Below are 19,948 nucleotides of genomic sequence, written 5' to 3' on the forward strand. Positions count from 1 at the left end.
TAACAAGAGTCACTTACTGACTCCCCCAAATTCCTAGAGTTTAATGTTTCACTGAGATAAGAAGCACAACAATGGGACTCTTATGTAGGACTTTGCTGAACATTACAACTAATGATTCTGTAGATATTGGGGGAAAAGTCTGAACTTCCAAGCCAATTTCTCAACCTCATGTCAAAAGAACCTAAACCTCACTTTGCTCCTGTCTTATTTTTTATTTACTTTAGATACGTTGCTCTTTTTGTACATTTGCAAAAATTCCAAAATGGTGATTTAAAAAAAAAAAAAATTTCACCATCACATCAGTATAATTGGAGCAGATGAATGAAACTGCTAAAGAAGGAAACCATTGTAATTTGTGACAAAGTTTTACTGGCTGTAGAGAGTAAACATGTTGTAGCTTGTAAAGGTTCAAAAGTATTGTCAAATGTAGTCACAGATTATTTTACAAATTAATGACAGACCATTTCCGAATACTTGAATCTTCTGTTTGCATCAGAATTCGAGTCTAAGTTGCTTCATTTTAAGATCTGAATCATTGCTATCTTCATTAAACTGTCTGCAGGATTCTGTGTTTCTGGCTGTCAAGCGTTTCAACTTAAAAGACAATTTTAGTAGCAGAAAACACGGGCACACAGAGAAAAGTATTTTTAATTGAACGTTCACACTTTGGAACCACATTTATTTCTTACATGAACAAATAAACATGATCTTATTGTGCCAGATGCAACTGAGAAATCTCAAAGAAGCTGCCATTTTAACCACGACAGAAAAGGGGATGAAAGATTAAATCTTGATTTTAAAAAAGCATTTAATTAACCTCCTCTTAATTGAAAACTAAACTAATCGATCAGCATAGAACTTGCACAGATTTGAAGAGTGGCTGTCAGTGTCTCCACTAATTTTGATGTACATTCTTAACCATTCAGGTTTGGGCTAAAACATTTGTATTGTCATGCCACTTGCCTGGACAAGTAAATATTTTCTGCTGTACCACTTGTAAATCAGTTGGAGTTCAGTGCAGAATTGGAACAATCAAAAATTCATTGACGTTCAGAGAAGAGGGGACTACAAGACTTCTTTTGTTTTAAATAATCCCTAAATATTTTGTGTTGTGTTAATACACAATTCTATTTTTCCAGAGATGCTCAGAGACTTGAAGAATACTATAATAAACATCAACAATTAAGAGAACAACAAAAAGCACTACATGACAACATTAAAGTTTTAGAAGACAGGTAAGATGTGATTTATAAAGAAAATCTCGTTGGATCAGATTGAGAAGGGGCCATGGAATATTTTTTTTCTTTATTTGTTCATGGGATGTGGGCGTCACTGGCTGGGCCAGCATTTATTTGCCCATCCGTGGGGCCATTTTAAGAGTCAACCACTTTGCTGTGGGTCTAGAATCGCATGTAAGCCAGACCAGGTAAGGATGACAGATTTCCTTCCCTAAAGGATATAACTGAACCAGATACGTTTTTACAACAATCGACAATGGTTTCATGGCCATCATTAGATTTTTAATTCCAGATATTTTATTGCATTCACATTTCACCATCTGTCCTGGTGGGATTTGAAATCGGGTCCCTGGAGCATTTCCCTGGTTTCCGGATTATTAGTCCAGTAACAATATCACAACGCCACTGCCTCCCCTATTACAATACGTTTGGGTTGCAGTAGAAAGAGGTTTCACGGGCGAAATCCATTTTGACTGACGAGGCTTCAATTATCTCCCTCTCCCTCGTCAAGCGAGAATGTGCGTTGGTGGGTCAGGCCAAGGCCTCTGACTAGCCACTGGGCACACCAGTCCCAGGTGTCATCGTGTCTTCAACTAAAAGTGGGCTGAAAGGCAGTCAAGGGCCTAATTTAATTTTAAAAATCGCGGTCCAGTGATAGCATCAGTGCCGACCATAATTTTCAGTGACTTGGACACCCACCTGCTGTCAAATCCAGAAGATAAACCTGACAGGAGGTGCTGAGTGGCCAGAAGAGACCAACGTATGTTGAAAATTACTTTTCTATAAAATCCTTGTGAATTAGGAGGAGCCCCACAAGGATCTCTTGGGTTCCCCAATCCTGGTCTCACCTCTCTCACTCCCTCCTTGGACAACTGACAAATCCCCTTGACCAGCACTGGTGCAATGCCAAGGACTCCTGGTATGAAGCTCCTGACCCATTCTCTACTTCTGCACCCCCCCCCACTATCCTCCAAGTTAAAATCATGACTCAAGAATCCCATCATAGTACACCGACCTAAAGTTGCTAGGTGTAGCTTGCAATGAGAAGTTTGTGAACAAAATTGATGCTGTGACCCACATCTTGAACCTTTTACTGAAGTCAGCACGAATTGAAAGAAATGCATATTTCTGCAAAGATTAGTGGTAGATCGGAAGATAAGAGAACTTTATACAAATTAATGGCTGACAAGTAACTTTTTGGTGTCTCCTTACAAAGAGACCCATCTTAATTTGTTTGAACTGTGCCTGTCTTCAGAAATCAAGGCCATGCTGCTCTCCTCAGGTAACTCCCACACGTGTCCTTGCTGAACCAATATATCTGGTAGACCTGCTTTGGAAAGAGGAGAATATGGGTAGAGTAATTGCAGCACTGGGAACCTCCTGCTGCCCTGTGTAACAAATAAAGTCTTTTAAGGGAAGTGCAGAATTCTTCTCCCGGCAAAACTACCCTGGAAACATTGGTTGGGACTTTAGTTTCCATGCATTCCAGCAGGACTGTGCTTGAGTTGGCATAAGTTTCCAGGGCCCTTACACCTAGTTTATTGAGGTTATGTGATTTTTGATTGCAACTTTAAGTAATCTCAGTGCATATTTCTCTTTTAAAAGTCAACTATTGCGACCTGAGTGACTTCTGTAAATTGTTCAGAAGAAAGCCTAAACTACATTAATCACAACTCAATTATTAACATTTAAGTTAAATATTCAGTAGCTTTTGTTGCATCAGTTTATACAGATACAAGTAGCAGGATTATCCCTGCAGACTTCTGAACCTTGCCATCAGGCTGAAATGTGGGTCAGCAACCCACACTGGTAGGAAATGATTAGGCTGTGATTTTTCCCAAGGTGGTCAATTAAAGGCCAGAGGGTGGATTGGTGTCCTATTATGGTCAACAGATGGGCTGTCGAAGATAGAAGATAATCAGAGATTTCCAGCGTGAAAGGAGCAGCAAGCTTCAAAGAAAGGGAAAGGTCACTTCAAGATTGAGGTGCCCTCTTTCCAGCTTTTCAGATTTAAACTACAAAATAGCTTTTGCAACCAGGCCACCAGAATGAGTGAGACCCTTCAATAAGGTGGCCTATGGTATCTACAGGCCCCCCCCCCCCAAGCCTTCCTAGTGCAGTGCATTCTGGTCTGTTGCTGGCAGACCACTGCCAGGCATCTAAATTGGTCCTCCCCGGTTGCAATAAGCTTGTAGGCCTTTAATTGGCCTGAAGAGGCGCTTAATGAGCCATGTTGGCTAGTGAGTGTGTCTGACTTTTTATTACTTGTGCCATTTTATATTTTTAAACTTTAAACCAGTGTGAACCATCAAATAATCTCACTGCTTAATTGAAATATTTTGAGATTTTAGTAACTGCATACAAGTGTTTGAGTCATTTACATTAATCACAACTCAATGATCATAACCGCATCTTTTACACTAATAATTGCCCCTTTTATATTCACATGAGAGGGCAGAGCCAGTTCATTTGGATGCGCAAGTGTAGCATTACAACAGTCCCTGAATTGTGCACTGAAACAGGGTTTTTCAAATTGCGGTACTCAACCCAGGGTGGGTCGCGGGGGGCGGTACTCAACCCAGGGTGGGTCTCGGTGGGGGGGTGTCGGGACGATCAGCTGCGGCATTCCTGATCACCTGAGAAGTGTCCTGTGGTCGCAACCGGCTTTTAAGAATGCTGGCTGCGATCGGCTTTTAAGTTGATGCTGCCCACGACCAGCCTTTAAATATGAATGATGTCTTCCTGCCAGAAGTGGTGACAGAGAACAGGTCACCCACCTGGCATGTGCACTGACGCCACGCATCCTGTACATATGTGCTTTAGCACAAAATTATGGAGGAGAGATTCCTCCATTTTATAGCTGCCAGGAAGCAAGCAACAGGATTGTGAAGAGCTGAAGATGGAGTGTTTTGTAATAAGAAAGAGAGGGCCAGAAACGCAAACAGGCCAGGATCTCATAACTGAATCTGCTCGTGTGAGCTGCCAGGAGAGTCCACGGCAGGACAAAGCAGTGCTGGTGTGAGTTGTATACAGAGCCCCAGGGCCTCTGGCGAACAACCCATTAAGAAGAAACTGAAGTCGAAATTGGGAACAAAGCAGTATAAAGATGATTTCTTGGAAGTATGGCTTTGTTAATTGTGCCAATACAAATCGGCATGCAAAGCGCATGTGAGTTATATGTAGTGACGTACTGGAAAATGAAAATTCAAAACTTCAAAGGCAGTTTGAGGACAAACCCTGAATTTTTTCAAAGGATGCAGCGAGAACTTAAATCGTCAGCTGAAGTCCTTAGCAGAAATGTTACACTACTGACAAAGCACACTTAGCTTCTTACTTGGTAGTTTACCTTGTAGCGAATGAGAAAATGCCCCACATTGTAGCAAAGATTAATTCTCCCTGCAGCATTAGACATGGCTTGTACAGTCTTAGGTGAGAAGTCAGCTGAAAAAGTGAAATGCATCCCACTTGGTGATAACAAAGTGGCTCGCTAAATTCGTGATATTGCTGAGAATTTAGAAGCCTAGCGTATTTCTCATCTAAAGTCAACACAGATGTTCCCATTACAATTGGATGAAAGTACAGATGTTTCAGATTGTGCAAACTTGCTAGTTTACATTAAGTATGTTTGGCACAAGGAATTTGTTGAGGATTTGCTGTGATGCCTGACATTGCCAACCAACACGACTGGCGCAGAAATTTTTGAAGCATTGAATAGTTATGTGGTTAGAAAGTGTGGGCTTGACTGGGTTCATTGCAGAGGAATCACAAGCGATGGGGCAGCCAGCATAACTGGGAAAAACGGCGGCATTATAATAAGGATTAAAGAAGCAGCTGGTCAGGATATTGTTTAGAATCATCGTTTTATTCACCGTGAGGCACTGACATGGAAAGGAATTCCGTCCGACCTTGAAGTGGTATTGAAAGGTATTGTGAAAGTTGTGAATTTCATTAAATGCAGTACATTCAGTACCAGGGCTGGGATTCTCCCCTAGCCGGCGGGGCGGGGGGTCCCGGCGGGATGGAGTGGCGTGAACCACTCCGGCGTCAGGCCTCCCCAAAGGTGCGGAGAATTCCGCACCTTTGGGGCTAGGCCCACGCCAGAGTGGTTCCCGCTCTGCCGGCCGCCGCGAACGGCCTTTGGCGCCCTGCCAGCCAGGGCCGAAAAGCCTTCGCTGGCCGGCGGAAGTCGGCGCATGCGCCGGAGCGTCAGCGGCTGTTGACATCATACTGGTGCATGCACAAGGGAGGGGGTCTCTTCCACTCCCGCCATGGTGAAGGCCATGGCGGGGACGGATGAAAAAGAGTGCCCCCACGGCACAGGCCCGCCCGCCAATCGGTGGGCCCCGATCGCGGGCCAGGCCACCGTGGGGGCACCCCCCGGGGTCAGATGGTCTCCCCCCCCCGGAGCCCGCCCGTGCCGCTAATCCCGCCGGTACCAGAGGTGGTTTAAACCACGCCGACGGGAAAGGCCTGTCAGCAGCGAGACTTCGGCCCCTCGTGGGCCAGAGAATCGCCATGGGGGGCCCGCTGACCGGCGCGATTCCCATCCCCGCCGAATCTCGGGGGGGGGGGCAGAGAATTCAGGACACGGTGGGGGCGGGATTGGCGCCGGCCTCGGGCGATTCTCCGACCCCCTGGAGGGTCGGAGAATTCCGCCCCAGGCCTTTTGAGGTTCTGTGTTCCGATATGGGGTCCAAGTATTAATTTATTGTCCCACACAGAGGTACGTTGGCTGTCAAGGTGTCGGGTGCTTGTCAGAATTGACGAATTGAGTATGAAATCCACGCTTTCTTCCTTGAGAAACTGTCCCCCGGCTGATTCATTTGGTGATGAAACTTGGATGCTACCTATGTCTTGCCTCACAGACATCTTTTCAATTCTAAATGAACTGAACCTCAAATTGCAAGGGAAGGATGATGATTGCTTTCGGCACTGTGAAGAAATAGATGCTTTCCAGAAGTCATCAAAAGTTTATCCAGTGCGAGTAGAAAGCCCAAACTACTACATGTAATTGCCCTTCACAACAACCTCATGCACGTGGTTGGATTCTCCGCCCTCACAAAGATGAAGATAGCGCAAAATAACCAGCTGAACTCTGCACCTGTATGCGCATTGGCGTGTGAAACTGATTGGAGCGACATCGTGAGGACCAAGCAGGCTCACCTGTCGCATTAAAGGTAAGTGAAAATGATGTGTTGTGAAGGTCAGCCGGCGTGTGTCCTGAAGGTCGGACAGTTGGTAAGAGTGGGTCCCAGGAAAAAAGTTTCACAAACACTACACTTGTGTCAACCTAGATTTTTGTGCTGAAGTCACTGGTGTAACACTTGAACCAGCTACCATACACCCACAGTTGATTGGATGTGTATTGGGGCTGTAAACTATACAAATGTTTGCTCAGCAAGAAGTATTTAGCTAATGTTTTGTAAAATGTAATTTAGCAAATACTAAATACTTTTATCTATGTTCATAAAATATTTTTTTTGTTTACGACTCAACCAAACTGAAAATACAGTTTTTGGGTCTCTTTCAGTGGAGATGTGTATGATTGGTCCAATGTGACTGTTCAGCCCTCCAATATGATGGTGCCTGCAGTCTGCTCTGTGCATACCTTTAGCATAATAACTGACCTCACAACTAAGCTGTGGAGGGAACCAAATGAACAAACTGTTATCTTACGGTTGTCTTCCAATGTAACACAAATTAAAATACATTGAGTCCTTACAGTGCAGAAGGAGGCCATTCATTGGTAGCACAGCGGTTAGCCCTGCTCCCTCACAGCACCAGGGACCCAAATTCAATTCCAGCCTTGGGTCTGTCTGTGTGGAGTTTGCACATTCGCCCTGTGTCTGCATGAATTTCTTCCAGCTGCACCGGTTTCCTCCCACAGTCCAAAGATGTGTTAGATAGGTGCTCTTTCAGAGGATCAGTGCAGACTCAATGGGCCAAATAGCCTCCTTCTGCACTGTTGGGATTCTATGATTTGAACTGGACAAATTCAGCACTATATTTAGTTAACTGCAAGTAATCAATTCATTCTCCCTCATAAGACATTTCTAATTAACAAAAATAAGGACTGCACTTGTTAACATAGGATATAGACCATACATAAGCTTGGATAAATATAAGAAAATAAGGAACTTAAGTCAAGAAATATATATTATTATAACAGCCAAATCTATTGATACTCAGGAAGCATTTCTGTTGCAGGTTGCGAGCAGGCTTGTGCGACAGGTGTGCAGTTACAGAAGAACACATGAAGAAGAAGCAGCTGGAATTCGAAAATATTCGACAACAAAATCTAAAGCTTATTACTGAACTTAGTGAGTGAATATTTAGGAGAAGATTTATTTTCTGAGAGCATATTTTGTTGAAATGAGAAAGCTTTTTCTTAACTTTTCTACCCATCTCCATTGTTATATTTAATAGTGAATGAAAAGAATAACCTTCAGGAAGAAAACAAAAAGCTTAGTGATCAGCTTGAATCACTCGAACATCAACTGAAGTAAGTCATGTGTGTATGTTGCTCATCTTGTGTCACTTTGCTTTTAAACTTTGTGGCCTGTCTGATTTTTATTTCTATGGATTTAGAGAGCCTGAAGTGACAGGAGCAGCAGATCATGATGATGGAATAATCCCGGATTCTCCGGTTTTATCTCTATCCACCTCTGTAGTTAGCAGAATGCGAAGGAAAAAGGAAAATCGGCATATTCGCTATGCAGAGCATGTTCATGCAAACCCTTCAGGGTCGCAGTCTGATGATGGTATTGATAAGATTTGTGATTCATTAATATTACTCAATATCTTAAAACTTAATATAATCTTCAATTATTACTAGAAGTTTCCTCCATTTTAAAATTATGTTGATAATTTATCCAAATAAATGTTGAGGTATCTTTTATCAATTGTACTTGTAAGACATTTTAGCAGGTGGGTAATATGCATTGGTAGAGAGAAATGCACTGTAACTGGAGAGGAATGTGATTCTGAATTAGTACTTGTAATTCAGTAATGTCTATCTGTACCTTCTGACTAAAAATTCTTAAGATTCAGCTTTACCAAATAAGTACCTCTGGTATGTTTGAGGAAATATTTTCAATCATAGCCCTACTTTAGTCTCGAATAGCTGTTCTGAACTATGGGTTCTGTAACGTTTATTTGTGTAACTGATGTTTTGTTATTGTGTAGAGACATGTAAAATGTTATTGGCACGTTTCTCTGGAATAACCCAACCTACACAGAATGAAGAAATCCTAGTTCCAGACTCCTGTGATCTTGAACAACCCCAAATAAAGAGTAAGTTTGAAAACCTGCTCATATGAGTAAGTGAATTAATTTGACACATGTAGAGTGGCAGCTGAGTTGTAAATTATTTTGCTCTGAAAATAGTAATCCTTGTTTATCTTAACAAATGGACTGACCATTAATCTACAATTTGCTATTTAATACTGCAACTACCAAGAATGGTTGACAAATACAGCATTGGGCGAGATTCTCCCCTAACCGGCGGGGGGGGGGGGGGGGGGAGGAACCGTACTGGCACCGAAGAGTAGGGTGAACCACTGCGGCATTGGGCCGCCTGGAAGGTGCGGAATCCTCCACACCTTCAGGGGCTAGGTCGGCGCCGAAGGGATTGGCGCCGCGCCAACTGGTGCCAAAGGGCCTCCGCCGGTTGGCGCGAGTTGGCGCATGCGCGGGAGCGCCAGCATGTACTGGCGTCATCCCAGTGCATGCGCAAGGAGGTTCTACTCCGCGCCGGCCAAGGCGGACCGTTACAGCGGCTGGCGCGGAGGGAAAGAGTGCCTCCACGGCACAGGCCCACACATGGATTGGTGGGCCCCGATCGCGGGCCTTGCCCCCCCCCCCCCCCCGAGGACTCTGCAGAGCAAGGTCCCACCGGTACGGACCTGGTTTGATTTACACCGGCGGGACTGGCTGAAAGCGGGCGGCCACTCGGCCCATCGCGGAGCAGAGAATCGGTGTGTTGGGGGAGGGGGGGCTGCCAACGGCCCCTGACCGGCATGACGCAATTCTACCAAAAGACCGGTGTCGGAGAATCCGGCGGCGGGGTGGGATTCTCTCCTCCCCCCCCCCCCATGAGAAATCATTGCAATGTAACGTGTAACTCAAATTTGAAATTCTGAAGCCCCAGGAGATTTGAACTGCACATTCTTTGATACCGCGGTTCAAATCCAATCCAGATCAATGGGTTAAAAACTTGCTAGTTTGCTGACTAAAGATCCTACATCTAATATTTTTAAAAATAAATTTAGAGTACCCAATTCATTTTTTCCAATTTAGGGGCAATTTAGTGTGTTCAATCCACCTACCCTGCACATCTTTGGGTTGTGGGGGTGAAACCCACGCAAACACGGGGAGAATGTGCAAACTCCACACGGACAGTGACCCAGGGCCGGGATTGAACCTGGGACCTCAACGCCGTGAGACTGCAGTGCTACCACTGCGCGACCGTGCTGCCCCATCCTACATCTAATATGATTAGACAAACACAATGGGCAGAATTTTCCCATTTTTGCACCATGTTCTGGCTGAAGCGAGAAAGCCAGCATGAAGCTCGCCAACTGCGTAGACGGCTTTTGTCACCACGTAATCCAGCATTGATGGAAACAAAATCTGCAGGCGTTGCTGGAAAAGTCTAGTAATATCGGGAATCCAGAGTTTGGGGCGCCACTTGTATTGTGTGCCCCGATCTCCGATTTAAAAAAAAGAAGCAAAGCCAGCCCCCCCGCCGCCCCCCGGACAACATACACAGAGACTCCCTCCCTGTACACACATGCAAGGAGGGACCTCCCCACCCCTAAAACATGGATTATGGGATCTCCCCGCCCACCCCACCCCCGTGTCCTATTCCAACCGTCCTTCCAGGACTCTAAATACCTGTGTGCCCCCCTGCGGGTTCCCTTTGCCTGTTTCACATTTTTAAAAACCTGTTGTAAACCTCATTCACCCGGTGTCAGGTCATTCACCCGGTGTCAGGTCAGCAAGGGAGGGAATTTCCTATTGTGGGGGACAATACGGTGGGGAAACCCTCTAGTTATGTTTAAATAGAGTCACTGGTGAGTGGTGGAGAAAAGCAATAAAGGAGATCTCGCCGTTGAGATTCTCGTTGTTTGAGTCTTGCGCCCACGTCACCATTCGGCAGCAAAATCCTGACCTATATTTTCTATCCACTTGCTATAGAATTGTAACAATGCCTGCTGGAGACTGGGCTTTACATTCTGGAGTTTATTTTTCTGTTTGGTTATACAGCCCAAGATATCACTGCTTCTTCGCATTACACCTTAGTTTGAGTGGTGTGTCCTCCAAACACCCATGATCTGGTAGCCTTGAGCCATTTTGTTTATATTGCTTCTAGTTTCCTTCCTTGGTGTCATTTTCTTGCATTTGTCCACAGAAAATGCTATTTGCTGCCCATCAACCAGATCACTTTTTGTATTTGGCTGGCCTACTGCCCACTGCATGTCTTTATTTCTGTCCCTAGGTCCAAATCAATTAAATATGCTATAAACAGCAATGGTCCCAGAATTGTACCCTTTTGTGCTTGCTAGTGTCTCCTTATCGTGTTGATGCAGCTCCATCCTCCACCATCATGGGCTTTCTCAATTGTCAGTTCATCTCAGACGTCGGCCTCCTATTCCATGTTTTCATGCCTTGTGGCCAAATTACTTGTGTTACAAAGCCTTGCTGAAATGAAATAGATCAAATTTACAGAATTTCCATTGTTAACAGGTATTTTCTCAAAGGATGCTAATAATGTGTCAGACAAGAGGTGCTTCCCATAACTACTGCAAACTGACTCTTCCTGCGACCAACCCATACCTGTCCAGGCATTACGTGATCCCCTTTTCAAGATTGTTTTCTGCAATCACTGATTTATGCTGTTTGGCCTGTAGCTTAGTGGATCATCCCTAGGCCTGTGCTTTTTTTTTTAGTCAAATCTGAATCTTATTCTGGCCTTGGGAAAACTCTACCTGCACATTTTTACAGTTCAAAAATTACACACTCACCCATGTGTGACTTCATACATCGTTTATGTTTTTTCACACTGCGGTCAGATTCACATTGCAGTTTGTGAGTCACACTGAAGTGTTTGAGCAGTGTGGGTGCAGAGGCAGGCCAGTTGGAAGGCCTGGCTCAGTTAACCAACGCAGTATCCCAGCTCCCAACAGTGTTTAAAGGCCACAGAAGCTTCACCCCCCCCCCCCCCCCCCCCCGCCCCCCGCGCTCCCTGTTCCATCATACCAGCCCATGCACCCTATATGCCCCCAAATGTCCTCCACACATCAACCGTTTGATTATTTGATTCAATATCAATGGAAACATTCCTTGGACAAAATAAAACTCTCACCTTCCAATCAAATTCTCCATACCATTTATTAACGCCCAATTAAGGGCCTCATTCTCGATTTAATGAGCGGCGGCAGAGGCCCAAGTCCAGTTAGTAATCCAGCAGGTTGAACCCTGCTGTTCATAGATGGGTAGCGATGGTTCCTTGCTAGGCTCACTGTGTCAATGATAGCTTTGCCCTCAAACAGTTGTGCCTTGCTATGTCCACCTTTCCTCTGCCCTCTCCCATGGATCCTAGACTTGCCGAAATATCTGGGTCCATCGTTGGGCACCAAATCCTTGGCCTATTTACAGCACTAGTAGCGACCACTGCACCTGCCAGCTTCCGATTTTCAGCAGCTCTTGAGGTGGGATCTGCGCATGGAAATTCCATTTCATTCCAATTGAAGAGTCCTCGCTGGAAAAATAAAAATGGGGCGAGCAGGCTAAATGGAGGCTGGCTCGTCAACCCCAAAATTTACACTTATGTATGGGGAACCTTCCCTTGGCATATAATCTAACCCCTGCTGGGATGAAACCTATTAGCATTTGAAACTGAACCAAGCATTGATAATACCCACAGCTATCCAAACAATAGGCTACTGTCTGGGAAGAAAGGAACAGAAGGAGTTCCAAAAAAGAGTCATATTGGACTTGAAACGTTGGGGTGATTTTGATCCTGCATTAGCCGTCAGTGAGAGCGGCAACATGGGCAGAAAATTCGGCAAGAATTGGAAAACTCTATTCTCTCCGACGAGATGCAATTACGAAATGAGAAATCCGCCGCTTAAGGTCGGGAACCTCATCTTAATTCTTAAGAATATCAATAGCGAGCCATCCCTTCGGGACTCTTTCCCACGCTCCCACTCCTCCCAGCCCTCAACACTGAATTTGATTGTCCATGCCAGCGTGATTTACAGCAGCTGTACATCTTCAGCTGTGAGGTGCTCACCAATGAGTGACCCAGAAGCCTGCCTACTAATTATATGCGCTGGTAGAGAGTGTGGATGATAGCTGTAACGTCTCCTCAAAGCTTGTCTCTGAATTGTCTCCCTCTGTGCTGCTCGTGTCTGTGATGTCCAGAGGGTGCGAGGATGGTCCAGGCTGCTTTTCCGACTGACCTAGGGAAGTGAGATGGCATTAGTCCATCAGTGGGGGTAAATGATTGGAGAAAGTTAACTCATGTGAGACTTGCACCATGACTGCATATCTTGACAGTTCTCACTTTTGACTACTAAACACCCAATTTGCCTTCTGCGCAGGTGTGGTCCTGCTACTTGACTGTCAACTCAAGGTTCTCTTCTCAAAGAGGGTTAGGGTTTTCGGTTCAGGCAAAACTCCGCCAGGCTGTGCCCACTCAAGCCAGTTGTGCTCAGGTTTATTCTGCAATGAGATAGATGGGGAGAGTGTAGGCGGCGGAGTCCTGCCAGGTCAGGTGGTTATGATGTGGAGATGCCGGCGTTTGACTAGGGTGAGCACAGTAAGAAATATGGGCGTGATTCTCCGCAAATGCGGTGAATCGTAAAGGCTGCCATGAAACTGGCCGTGTTTCACGGCAGCCTCCGCGCCCCCTCCCGGGACCTGATTCTCCCCCCCCCGGGCGGGGCTAGCAGCGGGGCCCCGTGAAGCATGGCATCGCGGCCTTAGCGACCATCGCTAAGTCCGCGCGCCAAGCGTCATGACGTCAAAGCGTATGCGCGGGTTGGACGGCTCCAACCCGCGCATGCGCAGGGCCGTCATCTCCCTCGGCCGCCCCGCGGACTGATCCTGCGGGGCGGCAGAGGGAGAAAGAGTGCGTCCGTTATGGACGCACTGCCTGCGTTCGGTGCCCACCGATCACGGGCCCATGCCCCCCTTGGCGTGGCCGTGGTACGGGCATGTTGCGGCCGTTTTTATGACGGCAGCAAGCAGGTGTGTTTGCTGCCGTAAAAACGGCCGTAAAGGCCTGGGAACTCGGCCCATCGGCCTGGGGAGAATCGCTGTTCGCCGTAAAAAACGGCGAGCAGCGATTCGTGTCGTGGGGCCGCCGTAGGGGGGGAGAATAGCGGGAGGGCATGAAAAATGTTGGGGATGCCCTCCAGCTATTCTCCGACCCATCGTGGGCAGCAGAGAATCGCGCCCTATGTATATAGACATCTTTGACTTTGTCTATATATGTTTCTGGAACATATCTCTTCATTCACCTGAGGAAGGAGCAGTGCTCCGAAAGCTAGTGATTGAAACAAACCTGTTGGAATTTAACCTGGTGTTGTAAGACTTCTTACTGAGGTCAAGTGGTGATTAAGTCTGGCATGCGTGGGATGTGAATTGGAGTGGGGATGTGAGGAGCAGATTATCTATCGGGGGTGGGGTATGTGGTGTGTGAGCAAGGGAGGGCATCGTGAGAAGTGCTGTTCTGACTGACCTGCAAGGGAATGTGAGGTGGCTTAGAGAGATTGTTATGGAGGTGTGAAGCGTTTCAGGGGTATACATTAGGAGGCAAACTTACCCTGGCCTCACGGAGAAGGTAATTGATCTTCTGGCACTGTTGCCCCATCCTCTTATGCATAAAGCTGGCACTCACTATTGTGGCTACTGCCTCCTACTGCCTCCAGGCTGGGCTGATGTACTTGGTTGATAGACTTCTTCCGGGACGTTAGTAGAGGATGGCACGCCTCCGCTCCACACCATTGATGAGTTTGGGAAGGGCACCCTCTGAAAACCTTGGTGCATCTTCCTGGGAGACATCCCCTGACTGGACTTGGAACAACTACAGGGGATGCATTTAAAAGCAGTGCCCCACTGATTCCAGAGATTAAGGATTCACCCAAAAAATGACTAAGGGCGGGATTCTCCGGCTGTGTCTGCCTGGCGACCGAGTTCTCCATTGTCCGCCTCTCGCCCGATGCGTTCTTGCTCCGGGCAGGGTAGAAGAATCCAGCCCTATGTGTTATTTTGGGTGGGTTTCCCGGTTGATCCCCACTGGGTCTTTGAGCGCGATCTTGATCGGTATTCATCCACACCTAATCATTTTTTTTTTGCTGCTTGAGCAGAATCTCACTAAAAAATCCCACACTTAGAATATTTTCCTTTTAGCCCTGCAGCCTCACGGCGTCGAGGTCCCAGGTTCGATCCTAGCTCTGGGTCACTGTCCGTGTGGAATTTGCACATTCTCCCCGTATCTGCGTGGGTTTCGCTCCCACAACCCAAAGATGTGCAGAGTAGGTTGATTGGCCATACTAAATTGCCCCTTAATTAGAAAAAATGAATTGGGTACTCTAAATTTATTTTTAAAAAAAGAATATTTTTCTGTAGTGGGGAACTAAAGACGGCAGCAAGACAGACTCCTCAGAGATCAGGTGCCATTTTTGAAGGGTGCCCAGATCTCAAAGTTATAATAATAATCTTTATTGTCACATTCATTGACACTGCAATGGAGTTACTGTGAAAAACCCTAGTTGCCACATTCCGGGGCCTGTTCGGGTACACTTGAGAGTGAATTCACAATGTCCAATTCACCTAACAGCACCTAACAGTTAGGTTGAGGGTCCCCCACAATCCCCACCCAAAGATATCGCGATCCTCCTGGAGACATGGGGAGCACTCTCAACCCTCCCCCTCATCACTAAAAGGCTGTGGGGATGTTGAGGACCCCTCCATCTTTAAGGCCCCCTCTTCAACCCACTTTTCAAGGGCACGGCACCCCTCGGGTCCCATATCGTGGCAGTGCCAACCTGGCACTTAGAGATTACTAGTTGGCAACCTGCCAGTGCCAAAATGGCATCTGTGCACTGACCCTGGCTGCCGAGCACCGGCACTCTGGCACAGCCCTGTCCCTGACCACCCAGGGACTCCAATGGCTTCTGAGCCCCTCACCGTGGCCATCACGTCCGGTTTCTGTTTTTGGAGACCAATACTACTTAATGTGCGCTGGAATCCGGTTTCACGTGTGAATGCCAGGAGACTTCAGCGTCGAACAGACTGCATATTAAATCAGCTTAATGACTCAGTTAATATTCTCATCTGGATCATGGCCAGCGAGGGCATTATCCAGATCACGTCGGGCATAGCGGGTCGGCATTTCCTATTTTTATTTGATGTCTCCAGCATCTGCAGTGTTTTGCTTTTACTTTTATTAAAGTACAAATTTCAAAAAACAGTGCCTACCAATCATGCAAGCAAGCAAGTAGTGATTTGTTTTCATCAGCCAGTATTGTTTCACTGCATTATGGTGCTTTCTCTATTGGAAATGCACTGCAAGAAATGTGAACAAATATAAAAGGCCGGTCACTGTAAGGGTCAATTTACCTTGAAATGCTAGTGATGAATTACTGTATTAAAATGCACCTACATTACAATGGAATGCCTCATAGTGACATTGGAAGGTGTGAACACATACTCTCCCAGAAACAGTACTGGAAGCAGAATCCGTAATAGCTTTTAAACAGCAAGTAGATAAATACTGGCAAAGGGCGCTTTAAAGGACTGTTGGGAAAGTACGACAAAGTTGGACCTGGTGTACATGTCTGTTTAAACAAACCTTAACAGACACAATGAACTGAATGATCACCGCCTGTGCTGCAAAATTCTTGATTCACCCCAGAGTCTTGGCGTAGTGTTGGTTTCTTCAATTACTTTTCACTTGTACCCAGTGATATCATGCTGTAGTTATGCTGTTGGCATTGGTGGCAGTCTGCCTTTTGTGATGTACAAAACAGATTGGGTTTTTTTCATTGTAATACTTCAATAAAAATAGAAATTGCCAGAAATGCTCAGCAAGTCAGGCAGCATTTATAGAGAGAAGTGTTCGTGCTGGGTTCTCCTTCGCCCGACGCCGAAATTGTGTTCCTCGCCGAATCGGGCCCGGCGCCGCTCTGGCGATTTTCCAGGCCCCAAAGAATTGCGGATCCACGATTTACGCCTTGTGACTGGGGGGGCAATTGACAGGGGCCCACTCAGTGAAACTCCGCTCTCGACTGTCCGAGTTCCCGACGGCGTGGAACTAATATGGTATGGCCAGTCAGAACTCGCGCGCGGCGGCTGTGGACTCAATCCACGGCTGTCCTGGTAGGGGGCTGGGGGATCGGGCACTGGTGGGGGGGGCCTTGAGTGCCGGGGCAGCCATCAGGCCGGAAGGATCCTCGGGCGCGCAGCCGATCGGGGGGGGGGGGGGGGGGGGGGGGCAGGTTATTGGTGTTGGTCCGAGTCCATGAACCGGACCTGCAGGGGCCCCGTATCCGCAGTCAAAGCCGCATTAAGCTCCTCGGGTCCCTGCTAGACTCCAGAATGTAAGTGAATCGCCTTTTATTATTTGCAGGAAACTGGGGAGTGCAACGCCTGTGTTTTTGTGCCGGCGTGGGGACATGGCCCCATTTTGGGAGAATCCAGCCTGAGGTTGAATTGAGGTTGATGACCTTTCAGAGCAATTTTCTTGATCACCCTGAAAAATAGACTGGATCAGAGTATTAGTATACATGCCTGCATACAAGTTACAGAGCAAAGAAATTACCTGCAAACCTTGCTTTTAAATTACACCCTAAAGTTGGGCAGCACGTTAGCACAAGTGGGTAGCACTGTGGCTTCACAGCACCAGGGTCCCAGGTTTGATTCCACGCTGGGTGACTGTCTGTGCGGAGTCTGCACGTTTCCCACCGTGTCTGCGTGGGTTTCCTCCGGGTACTTCGGTTTCCTCCCACAGTCCACTGTAAGAAGTGTACAATAATATTATTTTGTGCATAGCATATGACCTTGAACACACCATTGTAATTTTATGAACATAATCTAACTACCTCATTGATATAATAAACAAGTGTTTATATAACACTGGACTTGAAATCTGAAGGTTATGAATCCAAGTCCTAAAATGCCAAATTGAATTAATAAATTGGTGCTACAATATACAGGCTGGCAACAGTTCTGGAATCCACCTGATGGGAGGGATGTGATAGCACTGGAAAGGGTGCAGAGGAGATTTATCAGGATGTTGCTTGGACTAGAAATTTTAGTTATGAAGATAGATGATTATTATTACATTGGATACACTGTGTTTGTTTTCCTTGGAGCAGAGGAGACTTGGGGGTGGGTGGGGTGGGGGTGGCACATGATTGAGATGTATAAAATTGAGGGGCATTGATACAGTAGACAGGAAGAACTTTTCCCAGTGGTAGAAGGATCAATTACCGGGGCATAGATTTACGGTAAAGGCAGGAGATTTAGAGGGGACGTGAGGCACAACCTTTTTCACCCAGAGGGTGGTAGGAGTCTGGAACTCGGCCTGAATGGGTGGTGGAGGCAGAGACCCTCATAACGTTTAAGAAGTATTTGGATGGGGCGGCACGGTGGCACAGTGGTTAGCATTGCTGCCTACGGCGCTGAGGACCCGGGTTCGAATCCCGGCCCTGGGTCACTGTCCGCGTGGAGTTTGCACATTCTCCCCGTGCCTGCGTGGGTTTCACCCCCACAACCCAAAGATGTGCAGATTAGGTGAATTGGCCATGCTAAATTGCCCCTTAATTGGAAAAATAATAATTGGGTACTCTAAAATTTTAAAAAAAAAGAAAGAAGTATTTGGATGTGCACTTGTGATGCCAAGGATTACAAGTCTGTGGCTTAAGAACTGGAAAATTGGATTAGAATACTTAGGTAGTTGTTTTTAACTGCCGCAGATGCGATGGACCTTGTCTGTGCTGTAGACTTCTATGACTCCACAGATGCTGCCAGACCTGCTGAGGTTTTCCAGCATCATCTGTTTTTATTTCAAATTTATAGCACCTACAGTAATTTGCTTTTGGTTTAGATAATTCCATCTTGTATATACAATTTAAGACACCTAGGGAAGATTAATAAAGGCTGGCTTATCTTCATTGACCATATTTCAAAAGCAGATGAAACCAAAAGGTCAGTAAAACCACAATAACTTCAACACTGGTGTAATTGCAAATAAATGTGAAGTGCTAGTGAATAAGGCATTCCTATAAAATCTGATATTCATTTGACAAAGGAAAGTAACATTTATTCAAGAAAAATAATATATGTGCGGCAGGACTTTCTGCACATCCTGCCACATGTTTCACAGCGGGGGAGAGAGGTCCCACCATTGACCGGCGGTGGGACTTTCTGGTCCCGCTGTTGCCAGTGGGGTTTCCCATTGAATGAACCCTTGCTGCAGTGGTGCGCCGTCCGCGGGAATGGAAGATCCCGATGACTGGAATGTTCTTGCCATGATAAACCTAACTTCTTTTTTAATAGAACATACAGTGCAGAAGGAGGCCATTCGGCCTGTCGAGTCTGCACCGACCCACTTAAGCCCTCACTTCCATCCTATCCTCGTAACCCAATAACCCCTCCTAACCTTTTTGGACACTAAGGGCAATTTATCATGGCCAATCCACCTAACCTGCACGTCTTTGGACTGTGGGAGGAAACCGGAGCATCCGGAGGAAACCCACGCAGACACGGGGAGAACTCCGCACAGACAGTGACCCAGCGGGGAATCAAACCTGGGACCCTGGTGCTGTGAAGCCACAGTGCCAGCCACTTGTGCTACCGTGCTGCCCAACTTTTGGGTGTAATTTAAAAGCAAGATTTGCAGATAGTTTTGCTCTGTAACTTGTATGCAGGCATGTATACTAATACTTTGATCCAGTTGTACATATTTTAGAAACAACAAACTGCTTTATTGCATTGCCTTATTTGTTTCTCTTTTTGCCTTTAGCCACTCAGAAGCTCAAAGAATATTTATCCTCCGATAAAAATAACATTAACCTAGCTGCTGTTGTAGCAGTAACTTTAGGACTTGGAATTCATGAGGAATGTGTAAGTACTTCAATGCAACATCTACTGTTCAAACAAATATTTTAAACCAGGATTTATTAACTGAAAAATTTGTGATTGATCATTTATTGCAAGCTAATCTTTACTCCCCAATTCAAAGAGTATATTGTGACATGTGAAACAATGAGATGTCAAGTCCTGTTTTTTTTAAATTCTATGTATTTCCACATAAGGTCACAATTTATTTCCTCCACAGTACATTTCACTTCAATGTCTATGCGCTTCCAATCTCTCCCGCTCCATTTGTGCACATACTGAGCTGAATTTAAAGGCTGTCGTGGTGTCTGCGTCCACTAGCAGGAAAATTGGTGGCAATCCCATCATAGTCTTTATTGGAAGCCCTGGCACAAAGCAATGGCCAGTTGTAGGGCCGACAGCTCTTCAGTCCCAGCAGCGCCACTGGTAGCGGTAACCACTGCCGGTCCTTCAGCCAATCATTTTCAGCAAAAAGAGGCTGCGGAATGGAAACGAGCATGTGGGCTTCACCGGGTCCAGTCAAGCAGGCCCTTGGGCGGGGCTTGCTGCCGGGGAGAGGTGGTGGGGTGGGGTGGGGT

The 19,948-nt window shown here is 46.2% G+C and overlaps 1 protein-coding gene across 8 annotated transcripts in view; it reads left to right on the plus strand.

Moving 5' to 3' along the window:
* Window positions 1-19,948, plus strand: part of rbbp8 (retinoblastoma binding protein 8) — a 204,554-nt gene that overhangs the window by 122,729 nt on the left and 61,877 nt on the right. For all 8 annotated transcript variants that reach the window (XM_038809731.1, XM_038809738.1, XM_038809733.1 and 5 more), the window contains 6 exons: window positions 1,140-1,235; window positions 7,446-7,558; window positions 7,665-7,740; window positions 7,827-7,999; window positions 8,424-8,531; window positions 19,276-19,376. In XM_038809731.1, coding sequence (XP_038665659.1) covers window positions 1,140-1,235; window positions 7,446-7,558; window positions 7,665-7,740; window positions 7,827-7,999; window positions 8,424-8,531; window positions 19,276-19,376 — 667 coding nt within the window. The remainder of the gene's footprint in view (window positions 1-1,139; window positions 1,236-7,445; window positions 7,559-7,664; window positions 7,741-7,826; window positions 8,000-8,423; window positions 8,532-19,275; window positions 19,377-19,948) is intronic.

The sequence above is a fragment of the Scyliorhinus canicula genome, chromosome 10 (genome assembly GCF_902713615.1).
Source record: "Scyliorhinus canicula chromosome 10, sScyCan1.1, whole genome shotgun sequence".
Taxonomy (NCBI): domain Eukaryota; kingdom Metazoa; phylum Chordata; class Chondrichthyes; order Carcharhiniformes; family Scyliorhinidae; genus Scyliorhinus; species Scyliorhinus canicula.